The sequence below is a fragment of the Natator depressus genome, chromosome 1, assembly GCF_965152275.1.
Source record: "Natator depressus isolate rNatDep1 chromosome 1, rNatDep2.hap1, whole genome shotgun sequence".
NCBI classification, from domain to species: Eukaryota; Metazoa; Chordata; order Testudines; family Cheloniidae; genus Natator; species Natator depressus.
The window spans coordinates 110,721,741-110,740,931 of record NC_134234.1 but is presented as its reverse complement, the minus strand read 5'-3'; the positions used below and the strand labels follow the sequence as shown (position 1 = coordinate 110,740,931).

Genomic DNA, 19,191 nt, shown 5'->3' with positions numbered 1-19,191 from the left:
CCTCTAAGCAGTAACTTCATCTCCTGAGCATTATTTTTTTGTTCTGTTGTTGTGACTAGGGATTAATTTTTGGCACGGTGTAACAGGCTGGCAGTATTTGCCCAAAACACCCACCCTGTTAGCAGTTACACTGATCCTCTTGGAAATGTTAAGTGAGTTCTGATGACTCACTATCTCAGTGTAAAAAAAAAAAAAAAAAAAAAAAAAAAAACAGGGTTTTTTTGTGTTTTGGGGTTTTGTTTTTTTTTGCTGTGAAGTCTCAGATAGCTTGAGATGGCTCTTCTGATGTAAAATCCTAGTGGAAACCAGACTCAGTGCAGTTAGCGGAGGTCACCCTACACTCCTAGTGGGGCTGATGTAAAAAAGGTATGCTTTTACAGAAAAGTCACAGCCGTTGTTGGCAGGTAGCTTCTTACCACACCTGGAAATGAAGGAGGTAGGAGTAGTAGTGACTGTCTACAAAAATAATAAAAGGTAGCTACAGGGTGAGCTGTCTGAGGAGTGGGACCCTAGGGACAGCCAATGTTTGAGAAGATTTGAGCTGAACTTAGTTATCTTATTGTTAATGTATATGGTAACAAAATCAAATCCAGGAAGAGGGTGGCTTTGGACTCTTAATGTTTGAGAAGGCTGGGGGATATGGCTGATTATACAGGGGTTAGTTGATTATATTGCATTCTCTGCAACAGGCTGATTATATTCAAGAACAGCTCTGCCTGCTGTAGAGCCAACGTCCATGGCCTTTAGCTGGCTGTGTGGTTTGGAAACTCATGGATTCTTTGGGATAGAGAAGGCCCTAGCAGAAGTAGAGACACTCATCACAGTTAGATCATAATCTTAAATAGGGGTGGAGTAGTATAGTTAGCATTCAGAATATTAATGTTTTAAAATATTTCTATGGAAAAAAGTGGGTTTTCTGCATGCATGTTTGTAATGTTTATGTTCTGACTACAGAACATCAAGCATTGATAGCACTTTGGAAGGGGAAATGTCTTTGCAATATACCAAGCAGACTGTTCCATGTAAGGCTCAAGCAGCCCCAAAACTCCTGTGGTGTGGCAGAGGATAAAGGAGGCCTGTTTGTTCCCTCCAATTTTTAATAGTTTGCTGACTGTGCAGTAGAGCTTTATTTTAAGCATTCCAGCTCTAGTGGGAGCTAGTATAAACTGGCAAATAGATGATGGTGTTCAGTATTTTGACTACTAATAACTGCAAGTAGCTTTTCTTTTCTCTGTATTTCACAGAAGACCACAGGTGGGTACAAACTTGTTGTGGCACAAAAGCTCGGGGCCAAGTCATTCCCTCAGTTATCCTGTGTAACTCATTTCACTTCAATGGGGTTGCATGGATGAAAATGACAGCAGAATTTGGCCCCATAACTCTATGTAAGAACAGAGTAATGCTAAGCAAAACAAAGCATATATGAATTGAACTGTAGTGGCATTACTGACACCTCTGGCCCTTTCTGGCACAACAGAGAAACACAGGAAATACTAGAGGAGTGAATCCAAAACAACTCATTTTTCCATCACAAGAATTAGCATTCTAAACCAGACTTAAGGCCTAGGCCTGCAAAGGCGATTATTTATTTTGTGAAATTCCTAGATGTGGGAGATGTATCAAAACTATGAAGTGAGGCTAAATATATTATGACACTATTTTCAAGTAGTAGTATGCCAACCACAGAACGAAAGAGAGAGGGAGAGGTATAATACATTCTTTGAGGCTGGAATATTATTTAATTTATACAGCAAGGAAACAGGGTTCTTTAACTTGGTGTTTTCTATAGTACCTTTTACTGGGATATAGAGGGAATTTCCCCTATTGCTAATAAATAACCATGCAAAGGTAACAAGAGTGTCTTTTGTATGAGATTTAAAAACCCAAGGTCCTTTCTGCTTGGTGTGAATGTTAAAAATCTCATAGCACTTTGGATAAGAGGAGAAGTGTGTCTATTTGCTTGTGGTCAAAATTTCCACATGTCTCTCTTTCACAGAATGCTGTGTACCAATTGGTTGCCACTATTGATTGGAGAAGTGGCTGCATTTCAGTGTTGCTAAAAGTATTTTGTGCTATAATATGCTTGAAGTAGAGAGATAAGGGAGTTAGGCAAACAGCTGCTCCAAACTGTGTGTTCCCCTTTGAGTCCATGGGACTAAAATGATTAATGCATTGCAAGTTTAAGCCTTTTTAAGTTCTAAAGGGAGGATTTTGTAAAGCACCATTGGGATTCTTAAGGACAAAAGGTGCTAGATAAATGTAAATGATTATATCACTAAGTGACAGGTGTCACTTGGCTGCACAGACAACAAGAGCTGAATCAGTCAGCCAACAATTCCCTAAAATAATCTTTACCTCTTTTTTCAGTCTCTGAACTTGTCAATTTCCTCTTGGAATCTGCATCATACCTGCTAAAAAGATTTTTCCTCTTACCTGCCCCTCTACTCCTGTTACAGCTCCTGACTGTTTCTACTTGCCATTTAAAAATATTGACCTCTAATACATATTTTTAAAAAACAAGAAAATGAATATATTTTTCCAATAAGACCTCAAGCACTTGATGGGACTGACTCACCATGTTTTTCACAGCCTGTTTGAACTATTGTTGTTCCTCCTCCACAAGCTTCCTGCCTCAAGTGAGAGTGACTGCCTTTGGGATTTTTCTCTTGCTTTCTTCCTGCTATCCTTCTGTAGTCTCCCACCTATCCACTAGCTTCTTTATGTGTGCTCAGGCTCTCCTCGTTCACCAGTTTTTTCTTCCCTACCTCTTTTTTCCCCTCACTTCTGAAGCGTATGGCTAGAATGAGGAGCTTAGCATCAACAGAGCCAGCTTTGGCGTTTTGGGGGAAGGCCTACACAACAGCATTTTGCTGCCCTTCGCAAATGTAGCTGACTCCTATCCACCAAGATCACACCACTCTGCCTAAGGCTCTTGGAAGGTTAGTGAGGATTTTTTTTTGCAATACAATTGCAATAAATTGAACTCATTCATTTTACATTTAAAAGTGTGTGTGTGTGTGTAATCTTTAGGTTGCTCCAGGCGGCTGCCACAGAAGTGGAACCCAGCTGGTTGAGTTGTTCCCTTCAGCTCTGGCAATTAGATTATACTTTGAAAGGCAACATTTGCACTGAAAAGGACTAGAAACTTTTCTATTAAATCTTTTATACTTCTTTCTCTAAATCCAAGAGAGATGCTGCAGCTGTTGGCTTTATGAAGCCCAACGCTTAGCTTCGAGCACTGATGTGGGTTGTGTTTCTTGGTCTCGTTTCACTCATGATCATGCGAGCATTGAAGCTTGAGCTTCCTGCTGTACCCATGCGGTCAGGCAGAGTGGGATTTGCTGAGGACCAAACTGAGCAAAGAAACAATGTGTGGTAGCTTGCAGGTGGGCGTGACTGTGATCTGGTTAATGAGATAGGATGGGGGTTCCTCCGCCTTTGTTTGAAGGCTGGGTTTTAACCTGGGATCTGTGAACAGGCCGTGGAGGGGTTTCACAGTCAGGTCACCCTGCCTTTCTTTATGGCTAGATGGGCGAGAGATCCTGAATGCTTTTTTTTCTATTGTAGCGGGGGATGAAGATTGAGAACAACTGCTCTGTATTATGTAGTACTGGGCACTATGGGAGGGAGGATCCTGTGTTAGATGGACCGCTGGTCAGACCCAGTGGGGAGATTCCTACCTGGCGTGCATTTGGGAAGAGTAACAAACTTTGGGTGCCCTCCCGAGCTGTCCAGTCCCCCCTCACATCGGTGGCTCCTTTTCACAGCTGGGGTACTACGCTCACCTTGCTTAGGGCCGAGATCGTGGCGGCAGTGCCCCGGGGGGCTGGGGTAGGGTCTCCCGGCTGGTAGCGGCGCCCTTCTCCTAGCCCGGGCGGCCCCGGCCCGGCCCCGCTCGCCAGCTGTTCGGGGCTGTAACACTCTCGCTGTCTCTCGTTCTCGCCCAATAGGGAGCGGCCCGCCCGAGGAGGCCCAATGAGCGGCGCGGCCGGGCGCTCCGCTAACCAATGGGGCGGCGGCTGCGGGGGCGGTGCTGGTGTCCGCGAGCCGAGCCAGCAGCAGCAGCAGCGGCCGCGGGCGGGGGCTGCGCAGTGTGCTCGCCCGCCGGAGCCGCACAGCCAGCCTCCGACCCACCGCGGCAGGCGCTGCCCGCCCTCCTCCCGTCTGTGCCTTCTCCGCGGTGGAGGAGCTTGAGCGCTGCTGGGAGCCAGGCTCGGCGGCACCATGGCCGTGGAGGAAGAGGGGCTCCGGGTGTTCCAGAGCGTCAGGATTAAAATAGGTAAGAGCAGGAGACTGGAGCGTCCCCGGCCGCCAACAAAGGGCGCGAGGGGGGCTCCCTGCAGCCTTGGCGTGGGCTCTGGGGCCGCGGGGCTGCAGCCCGGCGCGTCTGCAGCCGAAGTGCAGGTACCTCCTTGCCCTGGGAACGATAGTGCAGTGGGGCTCGTCTGCCCTCACCCCAGCCCCGTAGCCCGGCCGCCCGCCTCTCTCCCTCTAAAGCGACTGCTGAGGAGGCAGCAGCCGCCTAGCTAGGCACTGTGGGGTCCCGTTGCCTTTTACAGCAGCTGCGCTGCCTCATCCCTCCTAGCCGGGACAGCTCTGCACGTAGAGCGCTCTTCAGCCTGCCCACCAGCTGCCCTGGCTGCTGCTTGTCCCTCCTGAAGTTTCTTCGCAAAGTCTCTGCCTCAGAGGGGCGATGGATGCTGAGGAGGACGCTAGGGGTCTGTCCTGCCTGAAATGGGTTGGGTTGTTCCTTAAGATCGTGCAAAAACATCCCGACTAGAAACTGACCAGCTGCAGTAGCATCTTTGCCAGTTACAGTTAGAAACTAAATAGCCTATCCTTGGACTTGTCTTTCAAATGTGCTCTTCCCCACCCCTCGCGTGTGAACGCATTGGGCATGGAGGTTGCAAATCTCTGTTTCTTTTAGATTCCTAGTCCCATTAGTATTGGTGACAGATTATGTAATAGGATGGAAGAACAACCTGGGTCATTATCTGCGTGAGCCCCAGGACTTGATTTTTGCTAAATTACACTGGAGAGATTTGAAGACTAACAAAGCCACTCATCAGTTTTGTGCATCGTTTGCTAAAACCGATGTGGAAAAATAGAAGGACATAAAATTATTCGCAGTAGGTTCAATTTTAATAAGATTTTCATGCATCTAATATTGCTACAGTCTCATGTACTGGAAACTAAGCTATTGCTATGTGGTTGTTGCAGAAGGTAGCTCACTTTGTTTTAGAGATGCATTACTATTTTAGCTGCTGAGTGGTTTCCAGACCACATTATTAGAAAGTTAGCGACAGATGTCACTGTGTTTGTAGATTAAAACTCTCTCTGGTAGTGTTTTGAGTGTGCAGGGCTGTTGGGAAATCCCTTGTTTCCTTAACAGAATAAACCCACTTCATTTTGAAGGGGAACACTTTGTTTTGCTTTTCCCCCCTGCTATTTGGGGCAGTTGGGAGTTTGAAAGGAAGCTAAGGTGCCTAACTCCCACTGAGGGCTAAGAGAGTTGGATGCTTAGCTCCTTTTTGTGCTTTTGAAAATCACTGACATGTTGATACTCCTAAAAGCAACTTCGTGCCTACCAACTGTAATGCAGGATAAAGTAAAACAAGTTAGAGAGTAAATCTCATTACTCAGGTAACACAGTGGTGTTTCAAGGAGATGGCAACATGTTAATGTGCTGTTAGGATCCTTCCCTCATTAATCCAGTTACGCAGGAGCTTAGAAAATAAAAAAAAATTGGCACCACTGAAATAAAATGTTACGGTAACATGAATTAGAAGTTATTTACATTATGTATGTGACTCCATCCAGAAAAGCTTATCAATGGGTCTATATAGTATGGCAGGGTGAGACTGGCTTTCAAGTTCCCTTGAAGGAGAGAGAGAAAAAATCAGCTGTTTAATGCCTTGTTGTGGTAGGTGTATTAAAGGAGGAATTCATGGAATAGCAATTTGTTGTAACTAAAGTAGTAGTAGTAACAGAAGAATTTCTATCTACCATTTTGCATGTAATAAAAACCACTGCAAGTAGTGTAGCATTGACTGGCATTCACTGAAGGGAGTAATGTGATGGTGTCATAAGTAATGGACTGACATAATTGAAATATGTCTGAGTGACAGAGAAGATATAATTTAGCAACAACAGCAAAAGGTTTGAGATTAATCTGACCAAAACATCTGCTAAAATTAATCCCCTTTCAGAATTTAATATCCAAACCCTTATTAGAGTAATTTTTGATTGATACTCAATACTAGAGTAGTGATTTGTGGCCACTTATGTACAGTCATACTACAGTGAGAAAACTGTATCTGTGTCATTGACACTAGAATGCCTAACCTTTTGTTCCTAAAATAAAGTTCTTTTATCTGATGTGGTAAGAGTAACTCCAATAGTTCAGGTAGCAGAGCGGATTGGTATGCACATGAGATTTGACTTTTAATCCAGTAGAGGGCAATGGTAAATGTATGCAGGAGCCAATTTGTTCCTTCTGTCATTTAGTAGTAGTAGTAATGTATTTGAAATCATATTAATCAGCTTTCATGGCAAGAGTTTCTAAAGAAATGCTTGTATAACAGGTTTTGTTTAAATGTTAAACACTTCTGGGACTTAAGTGTGTTCTCACAGAGGTGAAAGTCATGTCAGCAAAACAGAGGTGGCAGGATAATTGCAGTTTCTGAACTGACTGAAAAAAATTGGCATGTTGATGTTGTCTCAGTTCTGTTTAGTAGGTCTTGTGAAGTGGTTGTGACCTGCATAATTTTGCCTAGATGCTTTAGAGTTCCTACTTTCCATCTCAAAAGTGGAACAAATAGTCCTTATGTGCACCCAGAAGAAATAATAAGTAGTACCTGCATTGCACTCAGTCTTCATGAAGGCTTGGAATTTTTTTCAGATATCTACAAGCTAGAGGTAGACATGAAAGAGGAAATGAGAGGCAAGTAGCCACAATCCACTTCTATCAGCTTTTAGGAGTGGAAATCTCTTCATATCTATCCATCATGAGGTTTTTGTGCTCATCACTAGTATCCAAGTGGACTTCTGTTTGCCTTTCCCTGGTTGGATTTGTTTACATTTTTTTGGATATATATAAAAAAATAATTCATGGTGAGAAAAGCTCTGTCGTCATGCTCTAGAACTGATCCAGAGTCTGATCACCTTTAATCTTCTTTGGAAATTCATTCCTAAGCCAAATTTCTTTGACCAAATCACTTAGTACTTGGTTTGGTGAGTTGTATTGTCCCAGAGAAGCACTTCTGTCCTGTCATGTCATGGATGGAGAAATGGTCACATACAGCAGGGTCCTGACCTGCTGAGGTCACTGAATACCTTGAAGTAGCAATGGAAGTGGATTGTGAGATGGACTCGAGGTTGGGTGCTTGTGAATCACCATGGGCAGATCTTGTCCGGGAGGAAGAAGTCACGTTCCCTAGGAAGCTGCAGATGGAAGAAAGCATTAGTGGCACAAAATGTCAGCTGATTGTCCAGGATCAATGATTGAGTTTAATGAACAGGACCACTTCAAGCCAAGTGGGGTGTGATGTCGTAGTTCTTTACAATGTTTCCCTATTCTTAAGAGGATCATGCTGGTCTTGTCTTGATTCAGCTTGAGCCAGTTCCTCTCTCTTTAGGACTTAATCTTGTGTGGACTTTGTGACATTCTTGTGATTGCATTGTTTGCATCTGTTGAGAATGATTTTCTTCTGTTTCCATGGCTGGCATATCATGAGCAGTGCAGCTGATTCTACAGATGATATCCTGTAGATATTGAAGAGGAGATACAATGAGGTGGATTCCTTTGCGAAACTATGGGTGAGAGCTTTTGGGAAAGAGGAGCTATCACTGCACTAACTCTCCTTTTTGTGGTCCTCTCCATTGGAAGAACTCAGTGCCTGTCTGCTTTTGCTCATGGTTCCCCCATGATTAGAATAAAATCATTTTTACAAGAAAGCAGCATATGGACAGAAATAAAAGGGCATTCATCGCCTTTGCTAAATATTTCCCTTCAAGGTCAGATTGTGTTTGGAGTTATTTGGCTACTTTTTACAGAAACTGTATTTTCACATTGTCCATCTTTCTTCATTGAAAATTTTTTTTTTTTTACAGGAATCTCTCATACATAAACAAAACAATGTGTCTTGTAAGACTAAACAAATGCTTCCTGTAAGATTGCTACTTTGAGGAAGTGTGCTGCTCTGATATTTCCATGAGTCAGGGTTTCAGAACCTGAAAGGAAACAACATAAGACTTGTGGCAGACGATTGGCTGGAAAAACTACAAAGAGAGTGCTTCTGCTTGGCAACATAGTTACTGTTAATAATACTTATGCTCTACTTAATTGCTACCCTTTTCTCTCCTTTGACTCGTGTCATTTTACTACTTAACGAGTTTAAACTTTCAATTACAGAAATAAAAGCAAAGTACATATTTAGCATATTCAGCATTTCTACAATGGAAAGCTATAACCTGGGTAATGGGAAAGAACAAATCCTACACTGCAGGAATTACAGAGCTGTGTTATGATGGAAGTTAGATTACACAATCATAGTGGACCCTTTTGGCCTTAAAATCTATTAACTTTGGATTTAGTAAAATACCTTAAATCTTGCACTGTTGTATCCAGGAATGTAAAATGTATGCTATTCTCTTGATAGCATAAAACTTAGTGCTTTTGAGTGAGTGTTCAAAAATCATGCGTAATAAAATGGAGTTCTTAGTTGACTATCCTTTTATCTGTAGGTTCAGATGTTGAGATTAGTCCTGCAGTACTTCTAGAAACAGCCCCACAGATATCAATCTCTTGTGAGAGGGCGGATGGATTGGGAGTCATTTGGAAGTTATGAGTGAAATAAGACTGGTTTCAGAACATAACTCACGTGGGTGATTTCATTGTGTAACTTGGTATAGATGATATATCCAGCTCGGTAGGGAGTTAGAACTGAAACCAAAGAATGTTATAGTGCTCATACCATGCCTGACTTTATATTAGCAATTGTCAGGAATACTGTAATGCACTCATACTGTAGAAATGGAGAAGGGAAGTAGCATTTTAGAAATTATGCATTATGTAGTACTTTATGTATGAAATGGGTAATTGTGGAAATCAACTAAATCTGTAAACAGAGCAGTGATACAATGAGTGCAGAAACATTGGATTAAACATTTTCTCAGCGAGTCACTTTTTTCCTTAATCTATGCTTTAAAAATGATTACTGTGAGAAATACATACTGTAAAATATGTCATGGGGTGGGGGAGAAGAATGATTTATTGATAAGCTGTTTCAAAATCAGTAGAGCAGCAAATGATGAAACTAGGTGAAGTTAATTGCCTGTCCCCAGATATTAAGAATTCACAAGATCAGAACCACACTAAAATGTTAAGTATTACTGATGGTGTGTTGGGAAGGGGGGGGGGTGGAGTGGTAATTTAAACAGCATTGCTTGTTGTTTGGTATGTTAGTAGTTTATTTAAGGGGATTCATAGTAGACAGACTTTTTCCATCTCTAACTCACTGATTCAAACCTTGTTCAGCTTGGTAGCCACCACATTTGGTTGCTAACTTGTTATTCAGCGTGCTGTGTGAAAGGAATGGTGGTCAGCCCTTTCCCATGTGAAGAGAGCACTACATACAATAGGCTGTTCTGACAGATCCATAAGATGGTACAAGGGTTGAATGGATATGGAGAACAAACTACCATCTGACCCTTAAGGATGGCCTCAGCACCTGAGGATCGAAGTAAATTATTCAGGCAGCATGGTAAAGACTTTACTCCCGTGGGTTTTTGTCCTTGCTATAAGAATAGCAGAAGATGATAGTCTTCGAGGCCGTCCGTCTTGTACCTTTCATGATTTCTAAATTAACTTAATCACATTTTGTAAAATTATACAGATCCTGCACATGGGAACAAAACCAAATATGGTTCAGTTTCTGGAGGGTGAATTCCTAATAGCCAAGGTTACTAGGTTAAGAAAACGGATTAATTCAGGACAGTAGGGAGTCTGAACATAACTTGCCAGTTTTTTTCTTCTGGAATTAGCAGACATGCTATCCTTTGATCCCATGGTCATGGTTAACTAATAGTGATTCTCCTTGAGTCTTCAGAAATATAGCTAGGTGACTTCATCTGGAGGTCAGAGCACCTCCGATGGCAAGAGCTCCATGATATGGTACTTGATATCCTAATCCGTGATCATATTCCAGAAAATGCATTTGTCAATTTTATCACTGTACTGAAATAACTTTTTAGGATAGCTGGGGTTATATTCAGCCACAATATTAGCTCCTGTTAGTACTTACTGTGTGCCTACAATGGTCTGTTTTAGTATCAGACATAGTAATGCAAATCTCCCTCAAGTTTCATGTGCTAACATGGGGGCTTCTCTCCTAGCTGCTGCACCCAGATTAATAGACTATTCATCCTGGCCACATCCTCTTGGAAGTTTACATTTCCTGTGTGACAGCTAAGGATGGACAGATAAGGACTTGAAATCAGCTGCTGTGTAACATATGTATTAACATTATTCTGAGGCTACACAAGAGGATTAAAAATCCTACAAACAGCGCAGGCAGGACATAGTCTCTAGGGCCATATTTGTATTAGATAATTCCTTATATATCATGCTGAGATATAGGACCTATGACAACTGTCTATTGGATTACTGTTCCCAAATGGTTGGTTGATTACTATTACCAAGTGCAAAAAAACCCCAGAAGTAAATGGTGTAACTTTGGTTATAACTTTGTCATGCTAACAAAAGAATTTGCATTCTCAGACTTCACATGTTAAGTGATGTTTCTCATGTAAAAGCAACTTCATGGTTAAGGCTGCAACTATGCCACATTAGAAGATAAATTCCTTTGGCGAAAATAAATGATTTTATGGTGTGAGGTAGGTACATTAAATTAACTTTTATTATTCAATGGTGGGGTCATGGGGCTTTTTTCTTCCTCACTCTGGCCCAGCATTGCCCACTAGGCTATATAAACGATGTTTCTCTGTTAACTGCCTTCTCCTAATTAGATATTTCATGATGATGATGGATACAGCAATTTGTTGATGTACACTCCTCCCCATCCCATTTAAATGCCTGAGAGAGAGATCTGGGCAGAAGTCTGAAACAGGGAAATAAACATTTTTAAGGGGTTTTCAAATATGGTTGGCATTTTACAAGCAACAGCAAAGTACTTATCACAATAACAAGGAATGGAGAGAGAGCCAAAACTTTTAAAAAATATTACTAAAAACTGTCATCTTTTGACTTAGTCCTGACCCTACAGCAAAAATAGAAAGACATACAATTAAAAAAAAAAAAAACCCTAAAAGTACCCATTGATGTGCTATATTGCTAACAGCAGCGTAAACAGGCAAATCTCCTAGACCAGGGGTCAGCAGCCTTTCAGAAGTGGTGTGCCGAGTCTTCATTTATTCACTCTGATTTAAGGTTTCGTATGCCAGTAATACATTTTAACATTTTTAGAAGGTCTCTTTCTAGAAGTCTATAATATATAACTAAACGATTGTTGTATGTAAAGTAAATAAGGTTTTTAAAATGTTTAAAAAGCTTCATTTAAAATTAAATTAAAATGCAGAGCCCCCTGGACTGATGGTCAGAACCCAGGCAGTGTGAGTGCCACTGAAAATCAGCTTGCATGCCATAGGTTGCCTACCCCTGTCCTAGATGTTACAGATGAAAACAAAATGGCATTATAGAATCCTGAAGCGGCCTTAAGACTTCTCCCTCCCCTCTAATTCTCAGGTAAATGAAGGATTGGAGGTCTCACTCTGATCTCATTTACTATTGTAAGTTGGGAATAAACCAATAGAAGTCAATAGTTAACACTGGTGTGAGATCTGAATGGTCTTTGGTGAATTGATGATTACAGCATTTGCTCTCTCAAACCAGTGATATTCAGACTGAGGCTCTTGAGCTGTAACTGGCTCTTTAATACGTCTCCTACAGCTCTTTGCAGCACATGATATTAAACACGGTGTGATTTAATTATCAACCAATCAGGAAGCTTTTATTATGTTAACCAATTGTAGTTGATAAAATAATACTTGGTCAGTCATTTTGGGGGGGGGCGGTGTGTGTGACTAAATAAATATTTCCCCATCATATTGTTGAAATATGAAAATATAGTACTACAGTAAATAAAATAATGAATTCACACTTTTGTGGCTCTCCTGGGTAATGTTGATCGCTAATTTGTCTCCTGAACCACTGAGGTTTGAGTATCACTGTCTTAAAAGGAAGGAAGAAGATTGGTGCTTAGTATGACACCCTTACTCTATCTTCCATTCCCTCGTGGAAAGCTTCCCACATGCTGTATGACACTGTAGCTGCAAGACGGTGATATTTCCCAACATGAGGGCAAGTAGCAGAGGTGGTGGAAGTAGAAGTCCTGGAATGAAGGGAGAGGCATATTACCCGTGCTCAAATTCTAGGAGAGCTCTTGGGGAAGGGAGGGAAAATCAAGATATCAAACACTTACATTGTTCAAAGGGATCTGGGGATCATAGTGGATCACAAGCTAAATATGAGTCAACAGTGTAACACTGTTGCAAAAAAGGCGAACATCATTCTGGGATATATTAGCAGGAGTGTTTTAAGCAAGACATGTGAAGTAATTCTTCCGCTCCACTCCGTGCTGATTAGGCTTCAGCTGGAGTATTGTGTCCAGTTCTGGGCGCCACATTTCAGGAAAGATGTGGACAAATTGGAGAAAGTCCAGAGAAGAACAAAAAAAATGACTAAAAGTCTAAAAAACATGACCTATGAGGGAAGACTGAAAAAAAAAATTTGGGTTTGTTTAGTCTGGAAAAGAGAAGATTGGGGGGACACACACATAACAGTTTTCAAGTACATAAAAGGTTGTTACAGAGAGGAGGGAGAAGAATTGTTCTTCTTGTCCTATCCTCAGAGCTTAAGAAGCAATGGGCTTAAATTGCAGCAAGGGAGATTTATGTTGGACATTAGGAAAAAATTCCTGTCAGAGTGGTTAAGCACTTGAATAAATTGCTTAGGGGAAGTTGTGGAATTTCCATCATTGGAGATTTTTAAGAGCAGGGTAGACAAACACCTGTCAGGGATGACCAAGATCAGAGGTTCTCAAACTGTGGTCCATGGACCACCTGTGGTCCACGAGCTCCATTCAGGTGATCTGCGGATAGTTCCCTCTAAGGTGTGTGCCTTGGCAGCCGCACACGAGAGAATGAAGGGGCACCCACCTAATTAGCCGAGCCGCGCAGGCGTGGCTCCGCTAATTAGGTGCCTGCACCCTGGAGAAGACCCACATGTAAGGTGAGGTGCTTGCCTTGGGGGGGGAATAGGGGATAGGTGGGAGGGGGTGGTGGGAATTTGGGATGTGCAAATCCAAAGTGCTTTACAATAGTTCGCTAACAGTACAAACAACATTTAGAAAGATCATTAAGTGGTCTGCCAAGACCCTCAGCAATTTTCAAGTGGTCTGAGGGGAGAAGAAAAAAATGTTTGACAACTACTGACCTAAATAATATTTAACCCTGCCATGAGTGCAGGGGATTGGACTAGATGACCTCTCAAGGTCCCTTCCAGCCCTATGATTCTATGATAATGACTTCGGACTCCTAAAACTCAAATGGCAATATTACAATATTAAGACATGATAGGGTATGTATTAGTGATCTGTTTAATGTCTCAGGGAGGTAAGACATTCTAGACATATGTTAACGAATCACTATACCATGTGGTATTATGTCTTAATGCTATATTTTAAATCTACTTTCATCCATTTTGTGCTGGTAATCAAGGAGAAGCTTACAGTGGTTTTCAAACTTCATTGCACCACGATCCCCTTCTGACAACAAAAATTACTACACGATCCCAGGAGGGTGGACCAAAACTTTTGTCCTGCCCAGGACACAAAGCCCAAGTCCCATCATCTTGTGCAGGTGGGCCAAAGCTGAAGCCCGAGGGCTTCAGCCTCTGGTGAGGGGCCTGTAACCTGAGCCCCACCACCCAGGGCTGAAGCCCAAGGCAGTGGGGCTTGGGCCCCACACCCCAGCAAGTCTAACACCAGCCCTGGCGATCCCATTAAAATGGAGTTGCAACCGACTTTGGGGTCCTGACCCACAGTTTGAGAATCACTGGCTTAGGATGTGCTTTCATTATGACAGTAGGCTGTATTTTGTATGACTGAAGTTGATGAGAAACTTGTACATTCTGAATAGTTTTCTTAACTTTTTCTGCTTTGTACAATACTAGCAATTTACGTGACCTTAGTGCATTTTAAAAAACAACTTCGTCATCAGTTCTTTAATAATGCCTTTAATTGAACATTATGGAGTGGGGATTGATTTTTAGGCTCCAGTTATAAGCGTGATTTATTTTCAGCCCACACCTAATTCCCCTTCCCACCCACCCCCGCCCAAAAATAATATCCCTGAAATTTCATATGCCACATCTTCCAATGGCAGAAGTTTTTTGGGGAATTTTGGAAGAGCCTAAGACTTATAAAGTTATGGTGGTCTGGTAATTCCTGTCGTTCAGTCTTGGATATTTCTGTTTGTGGTTCATCTGATCTTCAAAATGGCTTGGCCTAGAAACTTGAGGTCCCTAAAGTGTTTTTTCTTCAAAGAAAAATGTCGTTTAGTATTTATGCAGTTTTTGGAAGAAGATAGTGTGGTTAATAAAAACAACGAGGAGTCCTTGTGGCACCTTAGAGACTAACACACTTATTTGGGCATAAGCTTTCATGGGCTAGAACCCACTACATCAGATATATGGAGTGGAAGATACAGGAGCAGGTATAAATACATGAAAAGATGTGCATTGCATTACCAAGTGTGAGGTTAGTCTAATGAGACAATTCAATTGACAGCAGGATACCAAGGGAGGAAAAATAACTTTTGAAGTGGTAATGAGTGGCCCGTTTCAGACCGTTGACAAGAAGGTGAGAGTAACAGTCGGGGGACATTAGGTTTTATAATGACCCAACCACTCCCAGTCTTTATTCAGGCCTTATCTGATGGTGTCCAATTTCCAAATTAATTCCAGTTCTGCAGTTTCACGTTGGAGTCGGTTTCTGAAGTTTTTTTGTTGAAGAATTGCCACTTTTAGGTCTGTTATTGAGTGACAAGGGAGATTGAAGTGTTCTCCTACTGGTTTTTGAATTTTATGATTCCTGATGTCAGATTTGTGTCCATTTATTCTTTTGCATAGACACTGTCCGGTTTGGCCACTGTACATGGCAGAGGGGCATTGCTGGCACATGATGGCATATATCACATTGGTAGATGTGCAGGTGAACGAGCCCCTGATGGTGTGGCTGATGTGGTTAGGTCCTATGATTGTGTCCCTTGAATAGATAGATATGTGGACAGAGTTGGCAATGAGGTTTGTTGCAGGGTTTGGTTCCTGGGTTGGTGTTTCTGTTGTGTGGTGTGTAGTGGCTGGTGAGTATTTGCTTCAGATTGGGGGGCTGTCTGTAAGCTAGGATTGACTTGTCCCCCAAGGTCTGTGAGAGTGAGGGATAGTCCTTCACGATACGTTTAGATCCTTGATAATGTACTGGAGAGGTTTTAGTTGGGGGCTGTAGGTGACTGCTAGTGGCGTTCTGTTACTTTCTTTGTTCAGCCTGTCTTGTAGTAGGTGGCTTCTGGGTACCCTTCTGGCTCTGTCAATCTGTTTCTTCACTTCACCAGGTAGGTATTGTAGTTTTAAGAACGGTTGATAGAGATCCTGTAGGTATTTGTCTCTGTCTGAGGGATTGGAGCAAATGCGGTTGTATCTTAGAGCTTGGCTGTAGACAATGGATTGTGTGATGTGGTCTGGATGAAAGCTGGAGGCATGTAGGTAAGTATAGCGGTCAGTAGGTTTCCAGTATAGGGTGGTGGTTATGTGACCATTGCTTATTAGCACTATAGTGTCTTGGAAGTGGACTTCTTGTGTGGACTGGTCCAGGCTGAGGTTGATGGTGGGGTGGAAATTTATTGAAATCTTGGTGGAATTCCTCAAGGGCCTCCTTCCCATGGGTCCAGATGATTGTCATCAATGTAGCGCAAGTAGAGTAGGGCTGTAAGGGGACGAGAGCTGAGGAAGCGTTGTCCTAAGTCAGCCATAAAAATGTTGGCATACTGTGGGGCCATGTGGGTACCCATAGCGGACCCACGGACTTGAAAGTATAAATTGTTTCCAAATCTGAAATAGTTGTGGGTGAGGATAAAGTCACAAAGTTCAGCCACCAGGTTTGCTGTGATGGTATCGGGGATGCTATTCCTGACGGCTTGTAGTCCATCTTTGTGTGGAATGTTCGAGTAGAGAGCTTTTACATCCATAGCGGCTAGGATGATGATTTCTGGAAGATCACCAAAGGATTGTAGTTTCCTCATGAAGTCACTGGTGTCTCGAAGATAGCTGGGAGCGCTTGTAGCGTAAGGCCTGAGGAGAGAGTCTACATAGCCAGATAATCATGCTGTCAGGGTTTTAATGCTTGCGATGATGGGGCACCCAGGATTCCCAGGTTTATGGATTTTGGGTAGCAGATAGAATACCCGTGGTCGGAGCTCTAGGGGTGTGTCAGTGTAGATTTGTTCCTGTGCTGCTTTAGGGAGTGGGGATGTTAAAAAGATATTCTACACTAGACTTATCTAACCTCCAACTGTTGGGTGGAGGTTCCAGTTTTCAAACCTTAAGTGTCTCTTGTTTTCATATCAGGCTAATTAGGCTGAATTTGAGACCTCGTCTGCCAGCTTTCTCCCTTTTCTCATCTTCCCAAGTCAGATGTGGACAGAGGGAAGAGAAGGGGAAGGTCTCTGCATAGGACCAGAAGCAGCAGTTCCTTGAAACCCATTTGCTGAGAGGAGGAGAGCTAAGCAGCAGGAGAGGAGGAGGAGAAGAGCAGCCAAGGATTGTAGCAAGACGGAGGAGTCTTTTGGTGGATGGAGGCGTATGAGTGGACTGGGAGGGAAGGTGTTGTTAAGAATATATTCCTGGGCAGGGTGGGGGTGTTACTGATGGATTTAAGCAGTCATGGTGTAGTGAAATCCTACTTTGCTTAAAATATGTAGAATTTATATGTAACTCCTTTCATACATACTAGAAAGTTCATATAGCATTTTTTTAAATATCTGAAGTTTGGCAAAAAGAAAAGGAGTACTTGTGGCACCTTAGAGACTAACCAATTTATTTGAGCATGAGCTTTCGTGAGCTACAGGCTCACTTCATCAAGTGAGCCTGTAGCTCACGAAAGCTCATGCTCAAATAAATTGGTTAGTCTCTAAGGTGCCACAAGTACTCCTTTTCTTTTTGCGAATACAGACTAATACAGCTGTTACTCTGAAACCTGAAGTTTGGCAAAATTTCTTGATTTTTTTTTTCTTAACTTTTGATGTTCACTTGAGCTAAACAACTGGGGAGAAAATAACTTTGTATTCCAAAAATATCCTATGTTTTTTATTTTATTTTTTTTTAAAGGCAGAATAGACCAATTTCTAAATCTTCTTGTATCAACACCACCTCTTATGGAACATAAGCTTCTTCTGTCATGTTTTAGCATGGATTTATTTCCTCCTGAAGTCAAGGCTATACTTGGGCTTCTGTCACTGTACTGCTACTCAAGAAGATTTCAAAATTCGTCTGGAAGGACAGTCTGCCTTCGAAGGGCTGATAGCATATTTGTGTGTTCCTGTTTCAAAAAGTGAACTTGCAAAAGTCAAGGCATTAGGTTATATAAATAGCAGGCAGAGCTTCAGGAACTCATGAAAGAGTTCTCTTCCTAACCTCCTTTTGAGTACTACACACAAGTGGGTTATTCTGTCAGTGACAGTTCATGAGGGACTGGTTTTGTGTATATTAGCAAGTTGTTACTTCTCAAGCTCTCATTAAACTCAATTTTTCTCCATCAGTCTTTAAAGAAAATAATGGTAACCATCATCTTCAGTATATTTTTGTACTCATATGTTTGTAATTTGCATTAGTAGGAAGTAATTTTAGTTTTAATTTTCCAAATGTAGAAAAGTTGGCAGTTTGCAATACTATGTTCTCAAATGTGCATCTTGCTATGACAATTTTATATAACATTTACATACAAAAACCAATATTAAAAATGCTGCTTTGGTTGCAATGTCAAACAGTAGAAAATTAGGAAATGCCAAAGTCATGGTTTCTTTTGCAACCTTAATTCTGCCCCTGGTGCAATGACTCTGACTTATGGGTGTTAAAGTAACTCTTTGGCATAGGATGGGAAGACTGATTTACTACTACATAACAGTATTTCTGAAAACATTTATATTTACAAGTGACTTATAGCTTATTTTACTTTTAATCAAAAACTCCCAGAAGAAAACAGAGTGGTGGCCTTCACAAGGCTTTAGTTAGATTTCTTGCTTGTATTTCCCAGCTGGTGTTGAAGTACATCTGGAATCTATGAAATTCCTTTCTTTGTTCATCATTTCCTGCTTCATTCAGTGCTGTAGTGTGGGGTTCTGAAAGTCTATTTCTCTAGGCTTATAAGGTGTATTCTTCTAGCATTTACTGACTTTTTAGTGATGGTCAAGTTTTTTGTGTATTTTACAGTATAGATTGACTGTACTGCTAAACTTCTAAAATGTGCTGTTTGAGAATTCCAGTCAAAGTTGGCCTCCCTGAGTCTCTGGCACTAGTTCAGCCTACTACAGAGTGTTGGAGGAGGGAGGCAGAAAAGGGAAAACAGAATCTGCTACACGTCATGAACGCTGCCTTTCTAAATGTCTCTCTAACCATAGAACAATCACCTGTGTGTGTGTGTGATAAAATTCAACCTATTGTGTAGGAAGTATGGAGTGTTACTTATTACTGTTGCTTTTTTGGGTTCCAATTTGGAAAGACTGTAACTGCCATAGAATAACATGAGTAGAGCCTTGAGTGTGTTTAAAAATTAACTGTTCTTTTGAGAGCATGACTGAAGGCTTAAGTTGTGTGAGTCTGAGTGATCCAAAAACAATGTTCAGTTTAGAAAAGTGAATGCAAAGGTGTAAATTATATTGTTACAGAACTAACACCCACAAAAGAGCCTTGGGACTGCAATTGTTTTGATTGACAGAATGTAGTCTTTATTTTTAGTAATTCTTTTAGGTTTTGCTGGCAAAACATCTAATAAAGAACAATATGCTTCCCTTATGAATACTTACATTCTCAGATTCTGACTCTGAATATTGATTGGTAAC

At 41.7% G+C, this 19,191-nt stretch overlaps 1 protein-coding gene across 2 annotated transcripts in view; it reads left to right on the top strand.

The window, feature by feature from the left end:
• Positions 1 to 19,191, top strand: part of RASA3 (RAS p21 protein activator 3) — a 255,686-nt gene that overhangs the window by 56,551 nt on the left and 179,944 nt on the right. The window contains exon 1 of one of the 2 annotated variants that reach the window (XM_074964213.1): positions 4,087 to 4,279. The exons of the other annotated variant lie outside the window; for it this stretch is intronic. Within the exon in view, the coding sequence (XP_074820314.1) occupies positions 4,225 to 4,279 (55 nt within the window). The 5' untranslated portion in view covers positions 4,087 to 4,224. Of the gene's footprint in view, positions 1 to 4,086; positions 4,280 to 19,191 lie in introns of those variants that run through there. 2 annotated transcript variants of the gene reach the window in all.